The sequence below is a fragment of the Aythya fuligula genome, chromosome W, assembly GCF_009819795.1.
Source record: "Aythya fuligula isolate bAytFul2 chromosome W, bAytFul2.pri, whole genome shotgun sequence".
NCBI classification, from domain to species: domain Eukaryota; kingdom Metazoa; phylum Chordata; class Aves; order Anseriformes; family Anatidae; genus Aythya; species Aythya fuligula.
The window spans coordinates 13,172,676-13,197,078 of record NC_045594.1 but is presented as its reverse complement, the minus strand read 5'-3'; the positions used below and the strand labels follow the sequence as shown (position 1 = coordinate 13,197,078).

Sequence of the window (24,403 nt, the reverse complement as noted above, 5' to 3'; positions counted from 1 at the left end):
GGGCACTGGGGCTTGGAGGCCACTTCTCCTGAGTGTCTTCTAAGCCAGTTACAGGCTCACGGCTTCTGGATACGAACATGATCTTCATTGTGCACAAGGAGCTGACAGTCCGCCAACATGGAATGGTGCTAGAACATTGCCTGCAAGGTTCCTCCTTCCCTAGCATCTCCCGGGACTGGCACGGAACTGGCTCCTGTGCATCAGAGAGGCTGGGAGCCCAGCAGGTGTGCCATGAGCTTGGAGGATCACAACCAGATCACTTCTACCTGGGCAGGTCCTGGCCCAAAAAGGGGATGTTTTGTAGGTGTGGTATTATAAGCTCAGTGGTGCATCAGAAACACTAAGTCCAGCCAGAAGTGAATGGCTGTTAAATGGCCTGTGAGGTGACTGCTTTCTGAAGTAGCTGACAGGTCACCCTTGACTCCTGGCTGGGATCTGTGCCTTTAGGCTCACATCTGCCAGTGTCCATGGAAGGGCAGCAGAAGGCACTTGCTGTGCATGTCGTTTCTGAGATTGGCTCTTCCTAAGTAGCTGGTAGGCCCCATAGTGAAAGAGGTCTTGGGTAGGGGTTTTCATGTCAGAGGTGTCAGCTTTTGCCTGAAGTCATCCTTTAGGACTGCTTTCAGTTTTCTACACAGAGGGGGCCACTGCCTCCAAGATGCTTGGGGCAAACTGAACCATGCATGAGGGTTTGGAAAAAAGATAGCCTGGGTGCACAGAAGCCATTCCGTATCCAGAAGTTGGAGGCAGGAAACAAAATTTTGGGGTGGTACAAGAACTGCTGGGCGTATTGTGCAGGGTTCACCTACAGCCTTTGTGTTCTTTTCCATCCTGACTTAGGTGCCACGTCAGTCTCAAGAAAGGAGTAGCCAACAGATATGAGAAAGATACTCTGAGATCATGAAAGCCATCAGAAAGCTGCCCCTAGGAAGATGACTGATATGGGAAAGACAGGAGAAGCCTGGCCAGGAGAGATGTGAGATTTGAGAGAGGGAAAAGGAGTTTAGCCAGCAGAAATTAATGATTTCTGTGAGATTAGAACATTCAGGCAATGTTGATTCTGCTGTAACGCTGGCTTAAAACAGTCATGTAAAGCCCTTCCCCTATTTTAACCAGTGACATTAATCCCCAAACCTAAATGCTACTCCACACCCTGACAGGAATCCACTACTCTTATGCCTGACCTCAAAGTATCCCTTGAAGCCAAAACACAGCCTATAGCCTCTTCCCTTTATCTTTAATCTCTTGCTCACTCTGATCTGACCAGCTTGTGGACCACAAGGAGGAGATTGGCGGGGATGATCAGAGGAGCTCAGCTCTGCCTCAGCATCTCCTGCCCCAGCAGCAGGAATGTGACTGTGGCAGGGACTGTGAGGTCACTTCTGTCTCTGCACTTGATAGGGCAGCAGCAGGAACGTGTCACGGAAAGGGACTGTGAGGTCACTTGTGTCTGGAGGAGGCAAGTCACCCTTGCCTTCTCCTTGGGATCTGCACTTTTGGGCTGACATCTGGCAGTGGCCCTGCTAGGCCAGCAGAAGGCACCTGCTTGGCATGCTGACTGGGGGATCCCCTCTGCCTCCAGAGCCAGGACGACCCAGGCAGAAAGAAGGCCCCAACATGGATTGTCCTGTCCCTTCTGCTTGAGTCCATGAGTGCGCAGCAGCAGGCACAAGGCTTGGCTGTGTCTCCAGAAGAAGCTGCAAGGCCAGCAGCAGGCCCCTGGCTTGGAAGCTGCTGCTGAGGTGACTTGTGTCTGGTTGGCTGAGAGGCCGCAAGGAGCCTGCTGGGTTGGGATGCCTACTTCAGGAGTGGTTTCCACCCTGATGGAGCTTTCTGCGGTAGCAAGAAAGAGCAGAAGAGAAAAAAACTGCCACAAAGTGTTCCAGAAAGGCTGGCACTGGTCACAAAGAGGGAGAAATGTCCCTCAAAGGGTCATGCTGTGGTGCCAGAGGTCACCCTCTGATCAGACCCTGGCTTTGTGTTTCAAGGAACAGCTGGTGAGGGTTGACAAGACATCAGTGAAAGCAAGGCATGAGAGCAAGATGGTGAACAGAGATGGATGTCTCCAGACTTCAAGAAAATAGGGCAATGTGTGGGACAGCATAGGAAAAGCTACAGAGGAGAAGGCAGAGGGTGCTGGTAAAAAGGGAAGGCCCAACAGCCGTGAAGGTTTTTCCCCTTGGCAGTAGCTTAGGAGGAGATGTTATACTCATTGCAATGGGGCCTCATTGATTCCTTGCAACCCTGTGCAGCAGCTCAGAGGTGTCATACCACTGTTCTTCTCATGGCATCACACTGCCCACCACATCCCTCAGACAACAGGAACAGCCTTGAGCCAGACGTGGCGGTTCAGGATCTCCTCTCACAGTGGCTGGGGTCAGGCCTTGGCTCTTCTGCTTCACTAAAACCAACCAAGACCTTTCTCAGCACAGTGCTTTGCCTGTCTGCAATCATGGCCTCCAATTATCTACCCTAACTAGTCTCTGGGGAGGCTTTGTTAGTAACAGCCCTCAGTGGGGCCCATTAATACTCCAAGTCACTTCAGCTTTTCCTTCTGACTTTACTTTCTCTAGCAGTTGCATCATTGTCCTCTCAGTACCTGAGCTTCATAGACTCAGCACCACAATACACCATGGAATTCATTAAAATGAAGAAAGTCCTAACATCTCCTCCAAAGTTTTCTTCAAGGTTTCATGTCTTGTGCTGTTAACTGCAGAGCTTCCATGACGTAGTTAAGGGAAAAGATTTCACAAAGCAAATAATAAATATATTTTCTTGTTTCAAAGGCTGAATGTTGTTGCATTTCAGTTTGGATGATCATTCTCCTATTGTTCTTCATCCAGGGTGACTTCTATGGAGACCTGCATCAGGAGGAAAAGCAGAGACTGGAGGTCTGACAGCTCCACTGCCAGCAGTGGTCTTTGTCCCTGTAACTGCAGCCCAGCCTAGCACATGAAACCCTTTCTAAGATAAGTCAGGGTTGTGTTCAGATAATTAAAATAAAATAAAATAAAATAAAATAAAACAAAATAAAATAAAATAAAATAAAATAAAATAAAATAAAATAAAATAAAATAAAATAAAATAAAATAAAATAAAAAGATTGAAATGACCATTGAATCCTGAGAAATTCAGCCTGAATCTCAGTAGACACCTGGACATCCATGGACTCTCTTGGATCGTCTGTGGAAAACTCAGGGTGAAAACTAAAGAAAATATATTTTTATTGGCTGTAGCTGTACCCATGATCTTGGCCTCTTTGGGAAAATTTTCCCCTTCCAGACACAGAAACCTAAATTGAGTAATGTGAAAAGACCTCCCCAGTCAATGGAGTAGGGCAAAGTCCTACTTCCTGTGCTATAGATGCAGAAGGCAAAAAGAATTGCATTGTGCCTGACATTACTCTGGGACGTGTAACCCAGGTCAGGCAAATTTATCTTACTGCTGACAAGTCCATCACTAAACCATGCTCCCAAGCTCTGCATCTACACCTTGGCTCTCCAGTCGATGACCCAGCTCATGGATGGCAATCAGGGAGTCTCGGTTAGCGCGATGCTGCCTCAGGTGCTCCACCATGGTAGCCATTGGCACCTGCTGTTCTTCAACCCTCAGCAAACCCCCAACAGAAGGATTCTGTGGAAGGCCAAGCAAGGTAGACAACTGTTTCATGTCCTTTGTCTCCAAGGCAGCTCTGCCAAAGCCCCACCGGTGGTGCCCTCTTGAAACTCAGAATTCCCTCTCCTGAAGCAGTCTATGCCAAGGATGCACATAGCCTCTGGGCCAGTCCCAGTGGGGTGCTTTTGCCATTCCTTCCCAGTTAGACTCACTTCAGCCTCCAGTACAGTTAATGGGCTGCCCCTGCCACTCCAGAAATACAGGTGGGTTCTACCTCTTTCTAGCTTGATGGCATTAGGGTACTCTGTGCACCGTTGTGCAGTAGAGCCTGATACATTTGTGGATCTGATGTGCCAGGCCATTAAATATATACAGTCAAGTAAACCTGTTTCTCCCTTTCCTCCCTGCCTCCCCCTGGCTTGAAGCAGGACCCCTCTAGTCCTGCTCATAGTATTCATTGCTGTGTCTGGTAGACGGCCCAATGGAGACACGTTCTGCCATAGCACAGTAATTCCATGGGGCAGGGGAATGGAGCCAACAGTCAAGAGTTTGGGTGGGGAAGGTGGGGTGGGGCCCAGTAGAGACAAGGAGTGAAGGCAGTGGGGTTGGGGAGGCCAGCAGAAGCAGCCCAAGGGGTGGTGCTGCTTGTGAGGACACGTTTGTGGCAGCAGCCTGAGTGGGCAGCAGCTGTGCGCAGGCGAGGGGAGGCCAGGAAGTGCATGGCAAGAGCGCTCCTGCCAGCAGAGCCAAGGCCGGGGCCGAGGCCGAGCCCAAGGGCAGAGGCAGGCCCAGGGCAGGGGGCTGCAAGGGCCATGCTGAGCTCCCTGCCCCTGCAGCAGCTGCCCTGGCCCTCGGCCTCCTCTCCCCTGCCCCTGCAGCTCTGGGCTCCCTTGGCGCAGCCCTGGCTCTGCAGCACCAAGCCCTGCTGGGACCCCTCCCCTGCATGCTGCCACCGCTCCCTGATGCTGCTGTTGCCCTCTGGCGGGCACTGCCCAGCCCAGCCCAGCCCCTGCCCACCTCTCCCCACCTCCCTGCCCTCTCCCCAGCCAAGCCCAGCAGCCCAGACTGTGCTGTCCCCAGGGCAGTGCCCAGTGCAGGCTGCTGCAGGGCTCTGGGCACGGCCACCACAGCCCCAGCCCATCGCAAGGCACTGCAGCTGCTGGCACAAAGGCGGCTCTGGGCCTCCCCAGCAGTCCCCACGCTGGGGCCAGACCCGGCTCAAGAGATGGAGGTCCGTGAAGCTGCAGGAGCCCTGCTCTCTTGCCTGGCAGATCCCCAGCACACAGTGCCTGTGCCCCGCAGGGCCAGCCCCGCTCCCCAGGCCAGCACAAGAGGCCTGGCCCAGCCACAGAGCAGCTCCACATTCCTCTCCAGCATGTTATTTGCCATCAGACTAAGCACAACCGGGACAGTTCCAGGCCAGTCAAGGCCAGTTATTGTTTGCTGAGCCATGGCCAGCCAAGAAGGGAACTCCCAGTCCAGCACTACACTGAGCACTCTGAAATTCTGATCCACAGTGAAGGCCAGAAAAGCAAGAGGTCCGTTCATGCAGCAGTTCCTTGGGTATATTCCTTCCACCAGCTTTGGAAGAGCTGTGCAATGAAAGAGATGCCACTGTACAGACAGCAAGATACATGAGATCTGAAGACTTAGTTGAATGTGAAAGCACAAGAGAACAATGAGGAAGCCAAAGGGAGTAGCAGTGACAAGACCACGTCCTGCTGCTGGCCATGGCCATGGCTCCAGGGAAGCAGCAGCCCCAACCCGAAGGCAGCAGAGAGGCAGAGCCTAGCGGGCGGTGAGCCTCTTGGCCCTGAGCCCCTCCTGCATGCTGGGGCTGCTCCCCCAGAATCAGAGGAGATGGGAAGAGAGGGATACTGAGTCCAATGAATTTATGCTGTCTTCTTTATTGTCTGTACTTACAGAGGAAGCCTAGTTCAATATGATTGATTAGAAGACATAGTCAAAGTAAATAAATTACTTAATAAATTAAAACAATGTCAAAAGTTATGAAAATAATCAAAATGAAAAATGAAATGAAAATCTCTCGTCAGTTACTTAAAATAGAATGGTAGCATTTAAAGGATTATTATTGTTATTACAATATGATAATAATACTAAGTACAAAAAATGATATGATACAAATAACAATAATGTTAACAGCACTGATGCTTAAGAAGCACATATAGAAACAGTTTCCTCACTGCAACCTTGAGCTCCTGGTTCCTCATGCTGTAGATGAGGGGGTTCACTGCTGGAGGTGCCACTGAGTACAAAAGTGACACCACCAAGTCCAGAGATGGGGAAGAGATGGAAGCGGGCTTCAGGTAGGCAAACATGGAAGTGCTGAGAAAGAGGAAGGCCATGGCCAGGTGAGGGAGGCACGTGGAAAAGGCTTTGTGTCGGCCCTGTTCAGAGGGTATCCTCAGCATTGCCCTGAAGATTTGCACATAGGACAGCACAATGAAAACAAAAGAACCAAAGGCTAAAGAAATACTAAAACACAAGTGCCCCAACAAGTGCTCCCCCAGCTCCTGAGGGGATAGGAAGAGATGGCAGCTCAGACCAATGAATTTCTTCTGGATTCTTTATTGTGTTTACCTACACAGGAAGCCTGGTTCTATAGGTAAATCTTTAACAAGTAGGAGGTTAAGATTAATATTATTTATATCTGAAACAATAGCTAGTGAAAATAACAACACAGACAAATAAAAAGAAAAAAAAATGTATCTTAAAGTTTTCAAAAAATAGGTGTTTCTGATTATAAGCTTATTGTTATAGTCAACGAAGCTGAAGAATATGTATTCAATCAGTGTCCTCACTGCATCCCTTAGTTCCAGGTTCCTCATGTTTTAGATGAGTGGGTTCACTGCTGGAGGCACTGGCGATGGGAAGAGATTGCAGTAGAGACTAATGAAATAGTCCCAGTTTCTTTATTGTCTTTATTTAAACAAGAATAATGATTGTAAAGTTATTTGAAATTATTGACTTCATAATAATAATAATAAAATAATAATTAGGAGGCTTAGAATAACATTAAATCAAAGCAACCAATTATAGGAAATAATAATAAAGAAAATTACTTTCAAGAATTTGCACTAAGAGTGTTTGTTTGCAGAAATCCTATTACCATTTTACGCACATTATTAATGCTGAAGGAAGAGGTATAAAATAGTTTCCTCACTGCATGTTTGAGCTCCTGGTTCCTCATGCTGTAAATGAGGGGATTCACTGCTGGAGGCAACACTGAGTATAGAACAGCCATCACCAGGTCCAGGGATGGGGAAGAGATGGAGGGGGGCTTCAGGTAGGCAAATATGGCAGTGCTGACAAACAGGGAGACCACGGCCAGGTGAGGGAGGCACGTGGAAAAGGCTTTGTGCTTGCCCTGCTCAGAGGGCATCCTCAGCACTGCCCTGAAGATCTGCACATACGAGAAAACAATGAAAACAAAACAACCAATGACTAAAGAAATACTAAACAAAAGTGCCCCGACTTCCCTGAGGTAGGCATCTGAGCAGGAGAGCTTGATGATCTGGGGAATTTGACAAAAGAATTGGTCAACAGAGTTGCCTTGGCAGAGGGGCAGGGAAAATGTGTTGGCCGTGTGCAGGACAGCAGTGAGAAAGCCACTGCCCCAGGCAGCTGCTGCCATCTGGGCACAAGCTCTGCTGCCCAGGAGGCTCCCATAGTGCAGGGGCTTGCAGATGGCAACGTAGCGGTCGTAGGCCATGACAGTGAGTAGATAGTACTCTGAGCCAAAGAAGAAGACAAAAAAGAGAACTTGAGCAGCACATCCTTGATAGGAGATGGCCCTGGTGTCCCAGAGGGCATTGGCCATGGCTTTGGGCAGAGTGGTGGAGATGCAGCCCAGGTCAAGGAGGGCGAGGTTGAGCAGGAAGAAGTACATGGCAGTGTGGAGGTGGTGGTGGCAGGCTATGGCACTGAGGATGAGGCCGTTGCCCAGGAGGGCAGCCAGGTAGATGCCCAGGAAGAGCGCGAAGTGCAGGAGCTGCAGCTCGCGCGTGTCTGCGAATGCCAGCAGGAGGAACTCACTCACTGAGCTGATGTTGGGCATTTGTTGACATTGAACACAGTTGTCTGTTGAAGAGGAGAAGGCAGAACAATGTTAGTTCACACTTCTCTGAGGGAGACTTATTGCAAGTCTTAGAGCACCCTCCAGCCTGAGCATCTCTCTTTTCAGAAGAACCTTTCTGCAGCTCTCTTACTTGAGCTCCAGCTGGTGCTGGCTGAGAGTGCACTGGGAGCAGGGGCTGCTGTAGACTGCAGAGGAGTCCTTGCTGCTGTAGAAAAGAAAGAAATCAGGAACATGGGGGAAGCTCAAGTTCTGTTCACTGGTCAGATCAATGAGCTTTTCAGTGTTATTTCAAACAACTCCTCTGAATGCAGAGTTACACAGGCCACTGCCCACAAGTCGTGTTCTAATCTACCCTGTGTTTGCTGTCTTTGAGCCGCAGGACCATCAAGCTCTGGAGTTTCCTTGAGAAGAAACTGGAGAGAACTGAGAGCAGAGAAGCCCCAGTCCAAGTGCAGCTGGACAGAAACCTCACCTGAGGTGAAGTTCTCACACAGACAGAGCTTGGAAGCATCCCTGTCTGAGCTCTACCTCCTCTTCTACCCCCATCTGCCCCACAGCCCATGGGCTGCAGGGGAAGAGGAGGCCAGGGAGGGGCTGCTCCAGGGGAAGGCATCTGCACTGCAGGGCATGGCCACGAGGTGCCCGAATCCCCCCTGCCACGGCGTTTCTGCCAACAGCTCCTTCTGGCCGCCTGCCCCTCTGTGCTGCCTGCAGCTGTCCCTGCCGGGAGCTGCTGCTCTGTGCCCTCCTCTTCTTTCCCCCTACCGATGTGCACAGACCCCATCTCACTCGGCTGTGCTCAGCGCTGCCCTGCAGCACCCTGCCACCAACAGGGCCCTGCCAAGGGGCACCTCCATGGCTGCAGGAGCTACAGGGCAGCTGACAGAGAGCCCGGCATGGCCAGCCAGGGCAGGGTGTTCTGGGCTGACCGGGGGCACCTGCCTTAGGGCACTCCAAGGAGCTTCTGCCAGACTTCCTCACCTCACACTGCAACCCAGCAGGACTCTCAAAGCCTACTGCATTGCCCACTGCCCTCCCAGAAACAAGACCCAGCACGAGACCCTTCCAGGATCTGCAGTTGCATGGCCCTGCAGCCAGACACTTACCTTGTCAAGGGCTGTGCAGGTTTCTCCTGCAGGCAGCTCTCAGCATCCTCCCACTGCCAACTGCCTTCAGCCCCTCTCTCATTTTCTTCTCTCTGTGTCTGTGCTTCTGTGTCTCTTTCCTGCTGTGCTGTGCAGAGGAGCTGCTCCTGGCCACAGCTGTCTCTCTGCACCACGGCCCTCTTGCCACGAGCTCCCCTTGGGCTCACGAGCCCAGCCCAGCTCAGCAGCACAGCACCAGCCCAAGGCACTGCAATCACCCCTCTGGGGGCTTTGCTGATGAGCCCACGAACCTCAGGCACTCAGAGACAATTGAAGACAGCTCTCCAGAAGTCCAAGTCAGAGGCAAGTTTCCTGCAGTGTCTCCCTGAAGGCCAGCACTGACACAGCCTCCCTTGGAGCTCGTTAGAGCAGAACCCTGGAGGCAGTGAGGACAAGGAGACAAAGGCAATGTGAAGGTGACACTGATGTGTAGGAAAAGTGGATGTGTGTCACCAAGCACAAGGGCCAGGACTTGACATCCATCCCATTTTAAGGGGGATCCTTTCCCTTGACAGGTTGCTCAGGGCTCTTTGTGGGGCAGTAGGAGATGGGGATGTGCATGGCCAAGTGCAGGAGAATGGTACGACCCCTGCCTGGTTCATGGGTGGGGGCGAGGAGGCAATGAGGCCCTGGTGCTTTACCAATCAGCTGTCTCCTCTAAGGGCTCAGTGGCAGAGACAACAGCCATAGCCATGAACACAAAGACCTGGGTCCTGCTGGGACTTTGAGCCTTGCCATAGCCCTTGCTCCTCTCCAAACCAGGATGGCCTAGAGAATCCCAGACCTGTACCTCTTCACTGGTTAGTTGAAGACACTTGTCCTTGTGGTGTCATACCGGATCTGATATGAGCATGATAACTCAGATCTTTTTGGTGGCCGTGCTCCTCATGAGGCAGCTCTGTAGGAAGCTGGTCTGGTTCCTCGTGAGGAGGCACCTCTGCTCATATGGCATCCCTTGTGGTGCCCAGGCCCTCCTCGTCCTGTGTACTCTGCAGTGTCCCAGTCTGCTCTGATGTGTGGCGTTACTCTCCCTCTCGTTCAGGACTGGGCTCTTCTCCTTGTAAATGTCTAGAGGTTTCTTTAGACAAAATCCTGTAGTTTCTCAAGCTCCCACCACACTGATGCTCTGTTCTGTCAGATGTTCCTGTCCGCAGGCAGACAGTTCAGCCTTCATGTGATTGTGCTGTCTCTGACAAGACAGCAGCATTGGGAGGTACAGGGGACACAGAATCACACAGAATTGTCTGGGTTGGAGGAGACCTCAAGATAATCGAGTCCAACCTCTGACCTAACACTAACAAGTCCTCCACTAAACCAATGTTTGGATAATACAGGAGTAACTGGCTAAATGGAATTGCAGCACAGTCACAGAAAGGTAGTGGGTGGAAGTCTTCCAGATTCTACTTTTTCTGTTCTTCATTCTCATGCATGCTGTCAGTTTCTCAGGAGCTGTGTCCTAAATGTTATGGGGCTGTGCAGGACAAAGTTAGAAGGGCCAAAGCCCAGCTGGAGCTTAATCAATCCATTCCTGTCAAAGACAATAAACACTGCCTATATAAATACTTTAAATTAAAGAGGATTAAGAATCGTCATAAATTATTGGATGTGGGGGGAAACCTGGTGCCAAGAGATGAGGTAAAGGCTGAGGTACTTAATGCCTTCTTTGCCTCTGTTACTAGCAGCAAGACCAGTTGTTCCCCTGGGTTTTTCTTCCTCCTCATGGCCAGTGCCTAACTTTTAGGGTGGTTTGTGTCTTTTTTTTTTTTTTTCTCTCCTGCTCTTTCCTACTGCCAAAGCAGGCTCCATCAGGGTAGAAACCACTCCTGAAGTAGGCATCCCAACCCAGCAGGCTCCTTGCGGCCTCTCAGCCAACCAGACACAAGTCACCTCAGCAGCACCTTCCAAGGCATGGACTTGCTGCTGGCCTTGCAGCTTCTTGGCTACACACAGCCAAGCCTTGTGCCTGCTGCTGTGCAGCCATGGACTCAAGCAGAAGGGAAAGGCCAACCCGTCTTGGGGTCTCCTTTCTGCCTGGGTCCTCCTGGGTCTGGAGGCAGAGGGGATCCCCCAGTCAGCATGCCAAGCAGGTGCCTTCTGCTGGCCCAGCAGGGCCACTGCCAGATGTCAGCCCAAAAGTGCAGATGCCAGGTCTATGTCAAGGCTGACCTGCCACCTCCAGACAGAAGTGACCTCACAGTCACTGCCACAGTCACATTCCTCCTGCTGGGCCATGAGATCCTCAGGCATAGCTGACTGCTTTCTATTTCCCAAGGGACTAAGGCTCAACTTTCTGGGTTAGAGAGTAAACAAATGTTTACTGGGAAGGTTTGGTGTTCTTCTGTGTTTAGGGTATGGTCAGGCTCTGTAGTTTAGGTCATTTTTAGGTCTGCCTAGAAGCCGAGGGTTAAATAGAGTATTTTAATACTAATATTAAGGAAAGGGATTAGGGTGAGTAAAAGAGTAAAAGTAATGGAAAGGGGCTATGGGGTGAGTTTTGCTTCAAGGGATACCTTGTGTTCAAGCTTTAGAGAAATGGATTCCTGTCAGAGTGTTGGAGGAGCATTTAGATTTAAGGATTAAGACTACTGGTTAAAATAGTGTAAGGGCCATACATGACTCTACAAGTCAGTGTTGCTTCATAATCTACATTATATGATTCCTCTTACCTCTACAAAATCATTAATTTCTGCTGGCCATGCTCCTCTTGCCACCTGAAAATCTCACATCTCTCGTGTCCAGGTTGCTCCTGACCTCCCCATATCTTATTGGGATCAGCTTTCTGATGACATCCATGACATAGGCAGTATATGTCTCACGTCTGTGGGCTATTCTGTTCTTCAGAGAGAAGTGGCATTGTAGTCAGGAGGGAAAAGGGCCTAAAGGAGCATCCTGCCCAGTATGCCCATCAGCTCTGCCTCTCTACAAAATTGCGCATCCTACCTACTAGTTTTGTTTCCAGAATAGCTTCCATGGATCTCGAGTTCTTTTTCCAGGCCCTCACAAATACTTCAGTTTTGGATGTGTAGAGATGGAATAAGGAAAGCAATGCGCGGATAGACCTGAGCTTAGCAAGGGATGCAAAGAATAACAGGAAGAGATTCTAGAGATACATAGCTCAGAAAAGAAAGGCCAAGGAGAGTGTACCCGCTCTGAGGGATGAGAAGGGTAAACTGGTAATGACAGGCATGGAGAAGCCTGAGGGCCTTGACAACATTTTGGCTCAGTCTTCCCTGCCAATCAGGCTTCCCAAGTCTTTAATTTTCCTGAAGCCATGGGTGGAGGCTGGGAGGCAAAGTCCCACCTGCTCTTAGTGAAAAGCAGGTTTGAGACCACCTGAAGAAACTAAACAAGTACAAGTCTATGGGGCTTGATGACTTGCATCCCAGGGTCCTGAGGGAACTGGCTGATGTAGTTGCCAAGCCTCTCTCCATCATATTTGAAGATTCCTGAAGGTTGGGTGAAGTCCCTGGTGACCTGAAAAAGGAAAACATCACTCCCATTTTTAAAAAAGGGTAGAAAGGAGGACCCAGGGAACTACCGAATGGTGAGCCTCACCCCTGTGCCTGACAAGATCATGAAAAAGATCCTCCTGGAATCGGTGTCAAGGCACATGCAAGACAAAGAGGTGATCTCAGACAGCCAGCATGGCTTCTCCAGGGGGTAAATCTGGTAGCTTTCTACAATGGAGTGACTACATCAGACAACAATGGAAGACAGACCACCTACTTGGATTTCTGTAAGACCTTTGACACTATCCCACATGACATCCTGATCTCCAAATTGGAGAGATACGCATTTGATGGGTGCACCATTCCGTGGATAAGGAGTTGGCCTGAAGGTCACACCGAGAGAGAGGTGGTCAATGGATCTATGTCCAAGTGGAGGCTGGTGATGAGTGGTGTACCTCAGGGGTCTGTCCTGGGACAGGTATTGTTTAATATCTTTATCAATGACATAGACAGTGGGGTCAAGTGCACCCTCAGCAAGTGTGCAGATGACACCAAGCTGAGTGGTGTAGTTGATGCAACAGAGGAAGGGATGCCACCCAAGTGGTTCTGGGAAAGCTTGAAATTTGGCCCCATGTGAACCTAAGCAGGTTCTATAAGTCCAAGTGCAAAGTGCTGCACCTGGGCCGGGGAAATCTCACAAAGGAGGATAGACTGGGATAAGAACTGATTGACAGTAGCCCTGCAGAGAAGGACTTGGGGATTCTGCTGAACGAAAAGCTCGACATGAGCCAGCAGTGTGCCCTTGTAGCCCAGAAGGCCAACTGTATCCTGGGCTGCATCAGCAGAGGAGTGGCCAGCAGGTGGAGGCAGGTGATTCACCCCTTCTACTCTGTCCTTGTGAGGCTCCACTTGGAGTCCTGCATCCAGGACTGGGGCCGCCAGCACACGAAGGGTGTGGGTCTATTAGAATGGGTCTAGAGGAGGGCCACGAAGATGATCAAGGGTCTGGAAAACCTCTCCTATGAAGAAAGGCTGAGAGAGCTGGGGCTCTTCAGCCTGGAGAAGAAAAGGTTCCCGGGTGACCTCATCACAGCCTTTCAGTACTTAAAGGGGGCTTATAAAAAAAATGGAGAGTGACTCTTGAAGTGGAGAGTGACTCTGAAGTTGCGAAATCTTCAGCACTTGTTCTCGTGGGGGACTTCAACTTCCCTGACATATCCTGGAAGCACAACACAGCCCTGAGAAAGCAGTCTAGGAGGTTTCTGGAGAGAGTGGAAGATAGCTTCCTGACGCAGCTAGTTAGTGAGCCTACCAGGGGTGGTGCCCCGCTAGACCTTCTCTTCACAAACAGAGAAGGACTGGTGGAGGATGTGATTGTCGGGAGCTGTCTTGGGCAGAGTGACCACGAAATGGTGGAGTTCACTATTCTTGGCGAGGCCAGGAAGGGGACCAGTAAAACCGCTGTATTGGACTTCCGGAGGGCTGACTTTGAGCTGCTCAGGACACTGGTTGGTGGAGTCCCCTGGGAGGCGGTTCTGAAGGGCAGAGGGGTCCAGGAAGGCTGGGCGCTCTTCAAGAGGGAAATCTTAATGGCGCAGGAACGGTCTGTCCCCACGTGCCCAAAGATGAGCTGGCGGGGAAGAAGACCAGCGTGGCTCAACAGAGAATTGTGGCTTGATCTTAGGAGAAAAAAGAGGGTTTATAATCTTTGGAAAAGTGGGCAGGCCACTAGGGAGGACTATAAGGATGTTGCGAGGCTGTGCAGGGACAAAATTAGGAAGGCCAAAGCTCATCTGGAGCTCAATCTGGCTACTGCCGTTAAAGATAACAGAAAACGTTTCTATAAATACATCAACACAAAAAGGAGGACTAAGGAGAATCTCCATCCTTTACTGGATGCGGGGGGAAACTTAGTTACAAGAGATGAGGAAAAGGCGGAGGTGCTCAATGCCTTCTTTGCCTCAGTCTTTAGCGGCAATACCGGTTGTTCTCTGGATACCCAGTACCCTGAGCTGGTGGAAGGGGATGGGGAGCAGGATGTGGCCCTCATTATCCATGAAGAACTGGTTGGTGACCTGCTACGGCACTTGGATGTGCACAAGTCGATGGGGCCGGATGGGATCCACCCAAGGGTACTGAGAGAACTGGCAGAGGAGCTGGCCAAGCCACTGTCCATCATTTATCAGCAGTCCTGGCTATCAGGGGAGGTCCCAGTTGACTGGCGGCTAGCAAATGTGACGCCCATCTACAAGAAGGGCCGGAGGGCAGACCCGGGAAACTACAGGCCTGTCAGTTTGACCTCAGTACCAGGGAAGCTCATGGAGCAGATCCTCCTGAGAGTCATCATGCGGCACTTGCAGGGCAAGCAGGCGATCAGGCCCAGTCAGCATGGCTTTATGAAAGGCAGATCCTGCTTGACGAACCTGATCTCCTTCTATGACAAAGTGACGCGCTGGGTGGACGAGGGAAAGGCTGTGGATGTGGTCTACCTTGACTTCAGCAAGGCTTTTGACACCGTCTCCCACAGCATTCTCCTCAAGAAACTGGCTGCTCTTGGCTTGGACTGGCACACGCTTCGTTGGGTTAGAAACTGGCTGGATAGCCGGGCCCAAAGAGTCGTGGTGAATGGAGTCAAGTCCAGTTGGAGGCCAGTCACTAGTGGCGTCCCCCAGGGCTCGGTGCTGGGGCCGGTCCTCTTTAATATCTTCATCGATGATCTGGACGAGGGCATTGAGTGCACCCTCAGTAAGTTTGCAGATGACACCAAGCTAGGTGCGTGTGTCGATCTGCTCGAGGGTAGGAAGGCTCTGCAGGAGGATCTGGATAGGCTGCACCAATGGGCTGAGGTCAACTGCATGAAGTTCAACAAGGCCAAGTGCCGGGTCCTGCACCTGGGGTTCAATAACCCCAAGCAGAGCTACAGGCTGGGAGATGAGTGGTTGGAGAGCTTCCACGCGGAGAGGGACCTGGGAGTGATGGTTGATAGTCGGCTGAATATGAGCCAGCAGTGTGCTCAGGTGGCCAAGAAGGCCAACGGCATCCTGGCTTGCATAAGAAATAGTGTGGCTAGCAGGGCTAGGGAGGTGATCGTCCCCCTGTACTCGGCTCTGGTGAGGCCGCACCTCGAGTACTGTGTTCAGTTTTGGGCCCCTCGCTACAAGAAGGACATCGAGGTGCTTGAGCGGGTCCAGAGAAGGGCGACGAAGCTGGTGAGGGGCCTGGAGAACAAGTCCTACGAGGAGCGGCTGAGGGAGCTGGGCTTGTTCAGCCTGGAGAAAAGGAGGCTCAGGGGCGACCTTATCGCTCTCTATGGGTACCTCAAGGGAGGCTGTAGCGAGGTGGGGGTTGGCCTGTTCTCCCACGTGCCTGGTGACAGGACGAGGGGGAATGGACTAAAGTTGCACCAGGGGAGTTTTAGGTTAGATGTTAGGAAGAACGTCTTTACCGAAAGTGTTGTTGGACACTGGAACAGGCTGCCCAGGGAAGTGGTGGAGTCACCATCCCTGGAAGTCTTTAAAAGACGTTTAGATGTAGAGCTTAGGGATATGGTTTAGTGGGGATTGTTAGCGATAGGTAGAGGTTGGACTCGATGATCTTGAGGTCTCTTCCAACCTAGAAATTCTGTGATTCTGTGATTCTGTGCTCACTCAGCAGGGTCCCAGTCTGCCCTAATGCATGGGGTTACTCTTCCTCTGGTGCAGGACTGGGTCCTTCTCCTTGTAAACATCAAGAAGATACGTTAGGCAAAATCCTGCAGTTTCTCAACATTCCCCCACACTCATGCTCCTTTCTGTCAGCCGTTCATGTCTGCAGGCAGATGCTTCAACCTTTGTGTGACTGTGCTATCTCTGACAAGACAGGAGCATTACGAGCTGCAGGAAAGTTTGGATAATACAGGACTAATCACTTGAATGGAACTGCAACACAGAGTCACAGAAAAACAGTGGGTGAAAGGCTGACAGATTCTACTTTTTCTGTTCTTCCTTCTCATGCATGCTGTCAATTTCTCGGGAGCTGTGTCCTAAATGTTATGGGGCTGTGCAGGTCAAAGTTAGAAGGGCCAAAGCCCAGCTGGAGCTCAATCTGGCTATGACTGTCAAAGACAATAAACACTGCTTATAGAAATACTTTAAATAAAGGAGGATTAAGGAGAATCATCATCCTTTATAAGATGTGGTGGAAATCTCGTGATGATCTAGAGATTAGGTAAAGGCTGAGGTACTTAATGCCTTCTTTGCCCCACTGTGTAGCAGGAAGACCAGTTGTTCCCCTGGACATTTCTTCCATGACATGGCCACAGCAATACTTCTAAGGTGCACTTTGTAGCAGTCTTTTCTCTCCTGCTCTTTCCTACTACCAAAGAAAGCTCCACCAGTGTGGAAACCACTCCTGAAGTAGGCATCCCAACCCAGCAGGCTCCTTGCGGCCTCTCAGCCAACCAGACACAAGTCACCTCAGCAGCACCTTCCAAGCCAGGGGCCTGCTGCTGTGCAGTCATGGACTCAAGCAGAAGGGACAGGACAACCCATCTGGGGGCCTTCTTTCTGTCTGGGTCCTCCTGGCTCTGGAGGCAGAGGGGATCCCCCAGTCAGCATGCCAAGCAGGTGCCTTCTGCTGGCCTAGCAGGGCCACTGCCAGATGTCAGCCCAAAAGTGCAGCTCCCAGGGAGAAGCCAAGGCTGACCTGTCACCTCCAGACACAAGTGACCTCACAGTCCCTTTCTGTGACACGTTCCTGCAGCTGCCCTATCAAGTGCAGAGACAGAAGTGACCTCACAGTCCCTGCCACCATCACATTCCTCCTGCTGAGCCATGAAATACTGAGGCAGAGATGACCTCTCTCTCACTATCTAGGTACCTGATTTTCTCTTTTTGGGTTAGAGACTAAGCAAAGTTTTAGTGGGAGTGTGTGTTGTTCTGCTTGTGGTGTCATGTCTGTGGTTAAGGTATGGATAAGCTCTACAGGTTAGGGTTTTTTTTTAGGTCTGCCAAGGAGTCTAGGGTTAAACAGAGAGTTTTCATGTTACTGTTAAGGGAAGGCATTAGGTTTAGCAAGAGAGAAAAAAAAAAAAAAAAAAAAAAAAAAAAAAAAAGAATAAGATTCCTTTCTGAGTACTGTAGTAGCATTTAGGTTTAGGCATTAAAATTACTGGCTCATGTAAGGTAAGGGCCGTTTGTGACTGTTTTAAGTCAGTGTTACCACAGCATCCACATTACATAAACCCTCTTACCTCCATGAAATCATAAGTTTCTGCTGGCCATGCTCTTCTTCCCAGCCTGAAATATCTCATCTCTATTGTCCAGGCTGCTCATGACCTCCCCATATCTTGTTGGGATCAGCTTTCTGATGACATTCACAATTGCAGAGTATCTGTCTCACCTCTGTTGGTTCCTCTATTCTTGAGACAGTAGTGGCATGGTAGTTAGAAGAGAAAAGGACACAAAGATCCTTAGGAACATCCTGCATAATGTGCCCATCAGTTCTGCACCTCCACAAAAATGCGCTTCCTACCTACAAGTTTTGTTTCCCAAATGGCATTTATGGAATCATTTTTTTTTTTTTTTTTTTTTTTTTTTTTTTCTCATGCATGGTTCTGTTTTGGATATGCAGAGATGGAATAAGGAAAGTTAAGGCATGGATGGAACTGACCTTCTCAAGGGATGCAAGGAAAAATAGGAAGGTATTCTACAGATACACTGCTCAGAAAAGAATGGCCAAGGAGAGTGTACGCCCTCTGATGGATGAGAAGGGTGCACGGGTAATGACAGACATGGAGAAGGCTGAGGGACTCCACAACGTCTTTCCCTCAATCTTCCCTGCCAGTCAGGCTTCCCAAGTCTTTCATTTCCCTGAACCTGTAGATGGAGGCTGGGGGTGCACCTGGTGGGAGTGAAGAGCAGGTCCAAGACCACCTGATGACACTAAACAGGTACATGTCTATGGGGCCTGATGACATGCATCCCAGGGTCCTGAGGGAGCTGGCTGATGTAGTTGCCAAGCCTCTCTCCATCATACTTGGTGGCTGATCATTCTACAGAAGAGAAGGCTCCAGGGTGACCTCTTTGTGGCCTTTCAGTACTCAAAGGGGACTTCTAAAAAAGATGAAGAGTGACTGTTCACTTAATTGTATGACAGGACAAGGGGTAACGGTTTTAAAGTAAAAGTCTGGAGACTTAGACTAGAGGTTAGGAGAAAACTCTTCACTCAGAGGGAGGTGAGGCACTGGAACAGGTTGCTGAGAGACCTTAGGGATGCCCCATCCCTGGAGCTGATCAAGAGCAGGTTAGATGACGCCCTGGGCAACCTGATCTCATGGGGGGTATCACTGCTAATGGCATCGCTATCCATGGAACAGGTGGTTCAAACTAGATGACCTTTAAGGTCCCTCACAATAGGGGCCATTCTCTGATTCTATGGTCTCACGAGCCATACCTCAAGCATGACTCCCATCCCATCAGCCTTCCTGTGGTCTACCACCTGACCAGAACAGAAGGTGCCTCACCATCATCGTCAATGCCTTGAGCATGCTTCTGCCCTTTACAGTCCCTATCTGTGCCGTTTCCTGCTGCAGGTCCGTCAGATCCAGAGACAGAAGTGACCTCCCAGCCTCCTTCACAGCCATGTGCCTCCTGCAGGCCCAGCACATCCTGAGGCACACCTGATCCCATCCCAGCATTCCCAGCCAGCTCCTGCTTGTGGTCTCTGATCTGATCACATACCTGTCACCTCACATGCCTCTTCCAATGCCATGGGACTGCTGCAGGACCTCACAGTCCCTGCCCTGCCCCAAGGGGACAAGCAGCTGAAGTTAGGGATAGGAGTGGGGTTGAAGCTGAGATGTGCTGTGTGCATGGTGGAGGGCTTTGGGGGTTAGATGATCAGGTTAATGTTTAGGGATTAGAGGTCACCCTCCACGGTCAAGGGAACAGGAAATCATCGAGGGAGGGATTGGTGTTCTGCTTAAGGATCCTGCTCAAGGTTTAGGATAAGGGCAAGCTTTGAGGACTTCAGTTTAGGTCTGGTTTGGGGGTTAAGGCTAAGGTTGGCATTTTATCCTTTGGTTAGGTTTAATCATCCTTCTGCTTGCCCCTCTACTAGAAGATGCGCTTGACATCTGCCTTTTCCAAGTCTCGAGGAAAGTCTTTGATCCATCTGTCCTTTCCAAGGTCTTTGAGATAGGTCTTACGATGACATCGGCAGATCCACTTGAACCTCTCTCACTCTTCCCGTACCATCTCTAGGCAACCTGAGGACTGACTGGGAGGATGGTAGTTTAGGAAAGGGCTTCATTAAGATCTCTGAGGAGGTCTGTATTTGGGCTTCTCACAGACAGTGATGGCAGTATCTTAGAAAACAGTGACACTCGTGAGGACAGAAGAGCAGGTGGATAAGGCCTTGGCCTGCCAATACAGGACACACACACACCTGAAAACTGCATGAGAGGGAAGAGGAAGATTGGATCCAAAATGTAGATTATGAAAGCAAAGACCATGAGTATCACCGTGGCACTGCAGGACAGCTCCAGCAATAGAGCAAAATGACAGAAGGTGCCCACGACACTGGGGTCACAGAACAATAGCTGGGAGGAGAAGAAATAATTCCTGTACATGAGAGAAATTCCCCTGGTTCATGTACAGCTGCCTTCTGGAGCCAGACCTTCCACTACTCGAGCCTTGCAGAGAACAGGGATGGCATAGAGCCCAGGGCTGACCGTAGGGCATGGTCCCCAGCAGGAAGCACTGCGGTCATGCAGGTGTTTGTTGGCAGGCACCAGCACAGTGTTGAGGGTGTTCCACATCCCAGTCACCGTGCTGGTCAAGCAAGAGAGGAAGAAGAGATTTCTGTATGGGTAGAGGATTTTCTATGTGGATTACTGGAAAACTAAACAAATGGTGTCTTAGTGTCCAATTCCCTTCATGGAAAACTTTTTAGAGCATTTGGTTCCCCCCTCTCTTGTTAGGACACATTCAGAGGGGTGAAATGATCCCTGGCAGTCATGGCTGAGGTGTCCTGCCATGCAGTGGGAACACAATAGGAGTTAAGGGAGGGAAATATTTGTTCTCATGTTTGACAATCAAACTTTAAGAGCATAAAATCAGTCTCTCCGAAATTCATCTAGGAGCAGACAGTGATGACTTCAGTCTGCTTTAACCACCACACCCCAGCAGAGACCCTGCTGCCTTCGGGAGCTGTCAGCCCTGATGCCTTGGGGACACCTCAAAAGAGCCCAAGGGCACAGAGCAAGCGATGCCATGGTTGGGTGCTGTGCTGCTGAGCTGGGCCGGGCTCCTGGGCCCAAGGGCAGCTCCTGGCAAGTGCTGCAGAGAGACAGCTGTGCCCAGGAGCAGCTCCTCTGCACAGCGCAGCAGGGCTGGGGGCTCTGACCGCAGCTGGCACGCAGAGACAAGAGAAGGAGAGAGGGCTTGGAGGCACTGAGGAGCGCAACAAGAGAGGGCAGCGTGTGGCAGGACACATCTGCAGGCTCCTGACACCGTGAGGCTCTGGCAGCAGGGCACTGCAGGTGGGGTTGCCAGAGGGGTCTTCTACAGCTGGCACATCCGATGCCTGATAGCATCTGGTAGGGTGGGTCTCTCTGTTTCTCCAGGTAGGAGTAGAAGATGTTTTAAAGAATGCTATATATGATTGGATTTTTCAAAAGGAAGACCAAGGCAGGGGCTACCTGAAAGACAAGACTTTTACTGTAGCCTGTGCTTGCAGATACCTGCAGTAGAGTGGAGGCTGGTTTCATGGTAATAGGTGGTCAGGTTTGTACTGCAGACTGAGACTGCTAGAGCACTGCAGTGAGGGATCAATATTTCATCAATGAACTTCATAAAGTCCCTTCCTACACCTCAGCCCACAGACTACACCAACATCATCATTGTGGTCCTCTCAGGTTTTATCCTAGCTTCTCTTTAGGAGCTGCAAACCCTCCAATGCCCAGTGCTCTGTCTTTGGGAGGTCTCAGTTTGAAGTGATTACAGATCATTTGCAAAGAGCAGGACATGCCTCGTCTGCAGGCAGAGCTGCAGCACAGGAGGGTCTGCTGAGTGTCCGTCTGTCCCTCCCTGGCCTTGCCTCCCCTGGCAGCAGCACGCTGGCATTCCTCCTGGCTTCTCCAGCTGGCCGTGCTGCTGCTGGTCTTGTTCCCAGGCTGGCTGGGGATGGGGGTTTCACATGCCCATGGCGTGAGCCCTCGGTGTGCTTGGGGAAAATGGAGTACAGGGACAAGGTGAGGGGTGTGGAGATGTGCAATTTGATCCTGGATTCTTCTGCCCTCAGCCGTGTTCAGGTCCTTTTCACATTAACAACTGAGTACAACTTTCCTGCAGCTCTCACAGGGCAGCTGAGACCAGCACTGATGGAGAGGCTGGCTGTTGTCTCTGACACTCTGCACTGAAGGGACAGTCTCTTTGCCTCTGAGGATCCACAAGGTTTTACTTGGAGTGCAGCAGAATGCCCAGGATTTATGCCTTAGAAACCATTTTCCAGTGTGGTGGGGCAGCTAGAACCAATAATACAAAACAAATAATTATATATCTAAACCTCCACACATCTGCTCTGCAGTTGGGTGAACTAGCAGCAAAACTGGGGAAATCTCTTTGATATCAGCAGTAAAGTTAATCTGAGATTACCCCATGTTCCTACCATGTTGCTACCATGCCACTCCCTCTGGCAGTAGTGCAGGACTGATTCTTCCATTGCCCACAGAGGATCCCCTGCTCCCAGAGACACTCTCAGGCAGAATCAATGAAAGAGAGCTTCAAAATATCTTCCTGGAAATGGGCAATATTTTGGTGATTTTAAATGAGAATATGGAAAGGGTTTTTCGTCAGTTACGTCTGTGGTACACAATCACTGCCTTTCTCTTCCTTGTAAAGGACCTCATGACCAGAAATAACAGATGTCCAACGTCAGCTCCATCACAGAGATTCTTCTCCTGGCATTCGCAGACACGCGCGAGCTGCAGCTCCTGCACTTCGCGCTCTTCCTGGGCATCTACCTGGCTGCCCTCCTGGGCAACGGCCTCATCCTCAGCGCCGTAGCCTGCCACCACCGCCTCCACACCCCCATGTACTTCTTCCTCCTCAACCTCGCCCTCCTCGACGTGGGCTGCATCTCCACCACTCTGCCCAAAGCCATGGCCAATGCCCTCTGGGACACCAGGGCCATCTCCTATCAAGGATGTGCTGCACAGGTCTTCTTTTTATTCTTCTTGGTTGGAGCAGAGTATTCCCTTCTCACCATCATGGCCTACGACCGCTACGTTGCCATCTGCAAGCCCCTGCACTACGGGAGCCTCGTGGGCAGCAGAGCTTGTGCCCAGATGGCAGCAGCTGCCTGGGGCAGTGGTTTACTCATTGCTGTCCTGCACACGGCCAACACATTTTCCCTTCCCCTCTGCCACGGCAATGCTGTGGACCAGTTTTTCTGTGAAATCCCCCACATCCTCAAGCTCTCCTGCTCAGATGCCTACCTCAGGGAAGTCAGGTTTCTTCTGGTTAGTGCATGTTTAGGTGTTGTTTTTTTTGTTTTCATTGTGGTGTCCTATGTGCAGATCTTCAGGGCAGTGCTGAGGATGCCCTCTGTGCAGGGTCAGCACAAAGCCTTTTCCACGTGCCTCCCTCACCTGGCCGTGGTCTCCCTGTATCTCAGCACTGCCATGTTTTCCTACCTGAAGTCCCCCTCCATCTCCTCTCCATCCCTGGACCTGATGGTGTCATTTCTGTACTCGGTGGTGCCTCCAGCAGTGAACCCCCTCATCTACAGCATGAGGAATAAAGAGCTCAAGGAGGCACTGAGGATGTTATTGCAATATTCAGTATTTCAGAGAGGAACCCGTCTTCTGCATCTCATTCCCTGAAATATACGTGGACAAGTCAGAAATATCTTTGTTCGTATATTTAAAAAATTGTTCATTCTTTTCAATATTATTCCAATATGCTAAATATTTTTTTTATTTTTTTATTTTATAAATTTAAGATATTTCTATTCTTCTTCTACCTTTTCTTCTAACCCAAAGACCTCATGTAGAGGTGCTGCTAAGCTCTTTGTAACTAACTAAATAAAGGAACCAGCAGGTAGTCAGTTTCTGTGGATCTCATTTCTCATACACTCTTCTCAGGTACAGCAGTGGTTGTGGGGTGAAGATCCTTGCTGCAACGTGGTGGAAAGCCCTGGTGTCCTCCTTTGGGGCTGCCCTTTTCTGCCCTGGCAGGCACTCCTTGCCTGCAGCCTTTGAGGCAGGGTCACCGCTTTCTTGGACCCACGAACACTGACAGCATCAGGACATGGTCGTTTTGGTGCTGGTCACCCTTCTCTTCCACACTGCTGTCTTGTAGCACCACTGAATCAGAACTGGCCTTCCAGCTAGCACCCCTAGGAGTACGGCTTTCAAAAGTGAGGTGGAGGAAGCACTGAAGAAGCAGCCTGATCTGATGTGAAAGTTCTCCCTGCTCAGAGCAGATCTTATCACTGGAAACCTCCAGAGGTCCTTTATGACTCTAATCCTGAAGGAAAAAGGGGCAGGAGAGTGGAGGCAGGGGGAGAGAACACTGCTATGGCAGAGGTGTTGCTGACATTTCTAATCCCTGCTTCATGTTGTCCTCAGGGTTACATCATGAACGAGTTCATCCCCAGAGGATCCTCTGCCCATGAGCACCCAGTGTCCAGATGGTTTGAAGACACTGTAGAGAAGTTCTCAGAAACAGTGCCAGGCTCTGCAGAGTGATAGGTTCACTGAGACTGGAGGGGACCTCCAAAGCCCATCTAGCCACCCCCACTAGCCACGCATGGGCACCTGCACCAGGCAGCCCAGGCCCGTTTCCAGTTGGGTTTGTTGTATCTCCAGTTGAGGAGGACTCCCCCACTTTTGGGGAAACCTGATTGAGTGCTTGGTATTGGAAACATGATCCAGTTCTTGATATTACTCACAGTAAAAGTGTTTTCCTGTGTGCAGTTCCCATGTCTTGTCCAATCACTGGACATTGCTGAGACTGTCAGAGGAAAAGATCTGATAGCATATCCATGTCTCACAGACAGCTCATAGCAACAGACAGAGATGAACTAGACATGTTTTCTTGGTATTAGAACCA

At 50.4% G+C, this 24,403-nt stretch overlaps 2 protein-coding genes across 2 annotated transcripts; one reads left to right on the top strand and one right to left on the bottom strand.

Annotated features, from left to right (window-relative positions):
* Positions 1-3,459: 3,459 nt before the first annotated feature.
* LOC116501329 (olfactory receptor 14C36-like) lies at positions 3,460-7,693 on the bottom strand. The gene is made up of 2 exons (XM_032206846.1): positions 6,746-7,693; positions 3,460-3,633 (listed from the first exon to the last, which is right to left on the bottom strand). Exons 1-2 carry the CDS (start codon positions 7,691-7,693, stop codon positions 3,460-3,462), a joined length of 1,122 nt encoding a protein of 373 aa, XP_032062737.1.
* Positions 7,694-22,593: 14,900 nt separating this feature from the next.
* On the top strand, positions 22,594-24,039 carry LOC116501328 (olfactory receptor 14C36-like; the record flags this gene model as incomplete). The annotated part of the gene is made up of 2 exons (XM_032206845.1): positions 22,594-23,058; positions 23,920-24,039. Coding segments are annotated over 2 exons (585 nt in total), but the record flags the coding sequence as incomplete, so codon positions are not given.
* Positions 24,040-24,403: the final 364 nt, after the last annotated feature.

Bases quoted from the DNA above. Each gene is read 5' to 3' on its own strand.
- LOC116501329 (XM_032206846.1), bottom strand. From the start codon at position 7,693: ATGCCCAACATCAGCTCAGTGAGTGAGTTCCTCCTGCTGGCATTCGCA. The intron at 3,634-6,745 runs GTAATAGGATTT...GGCCTTCCACAG, and splicing joins TTAATAATGTGCGTAAAATG to AATCCTTCTGTTGGGGGTTT.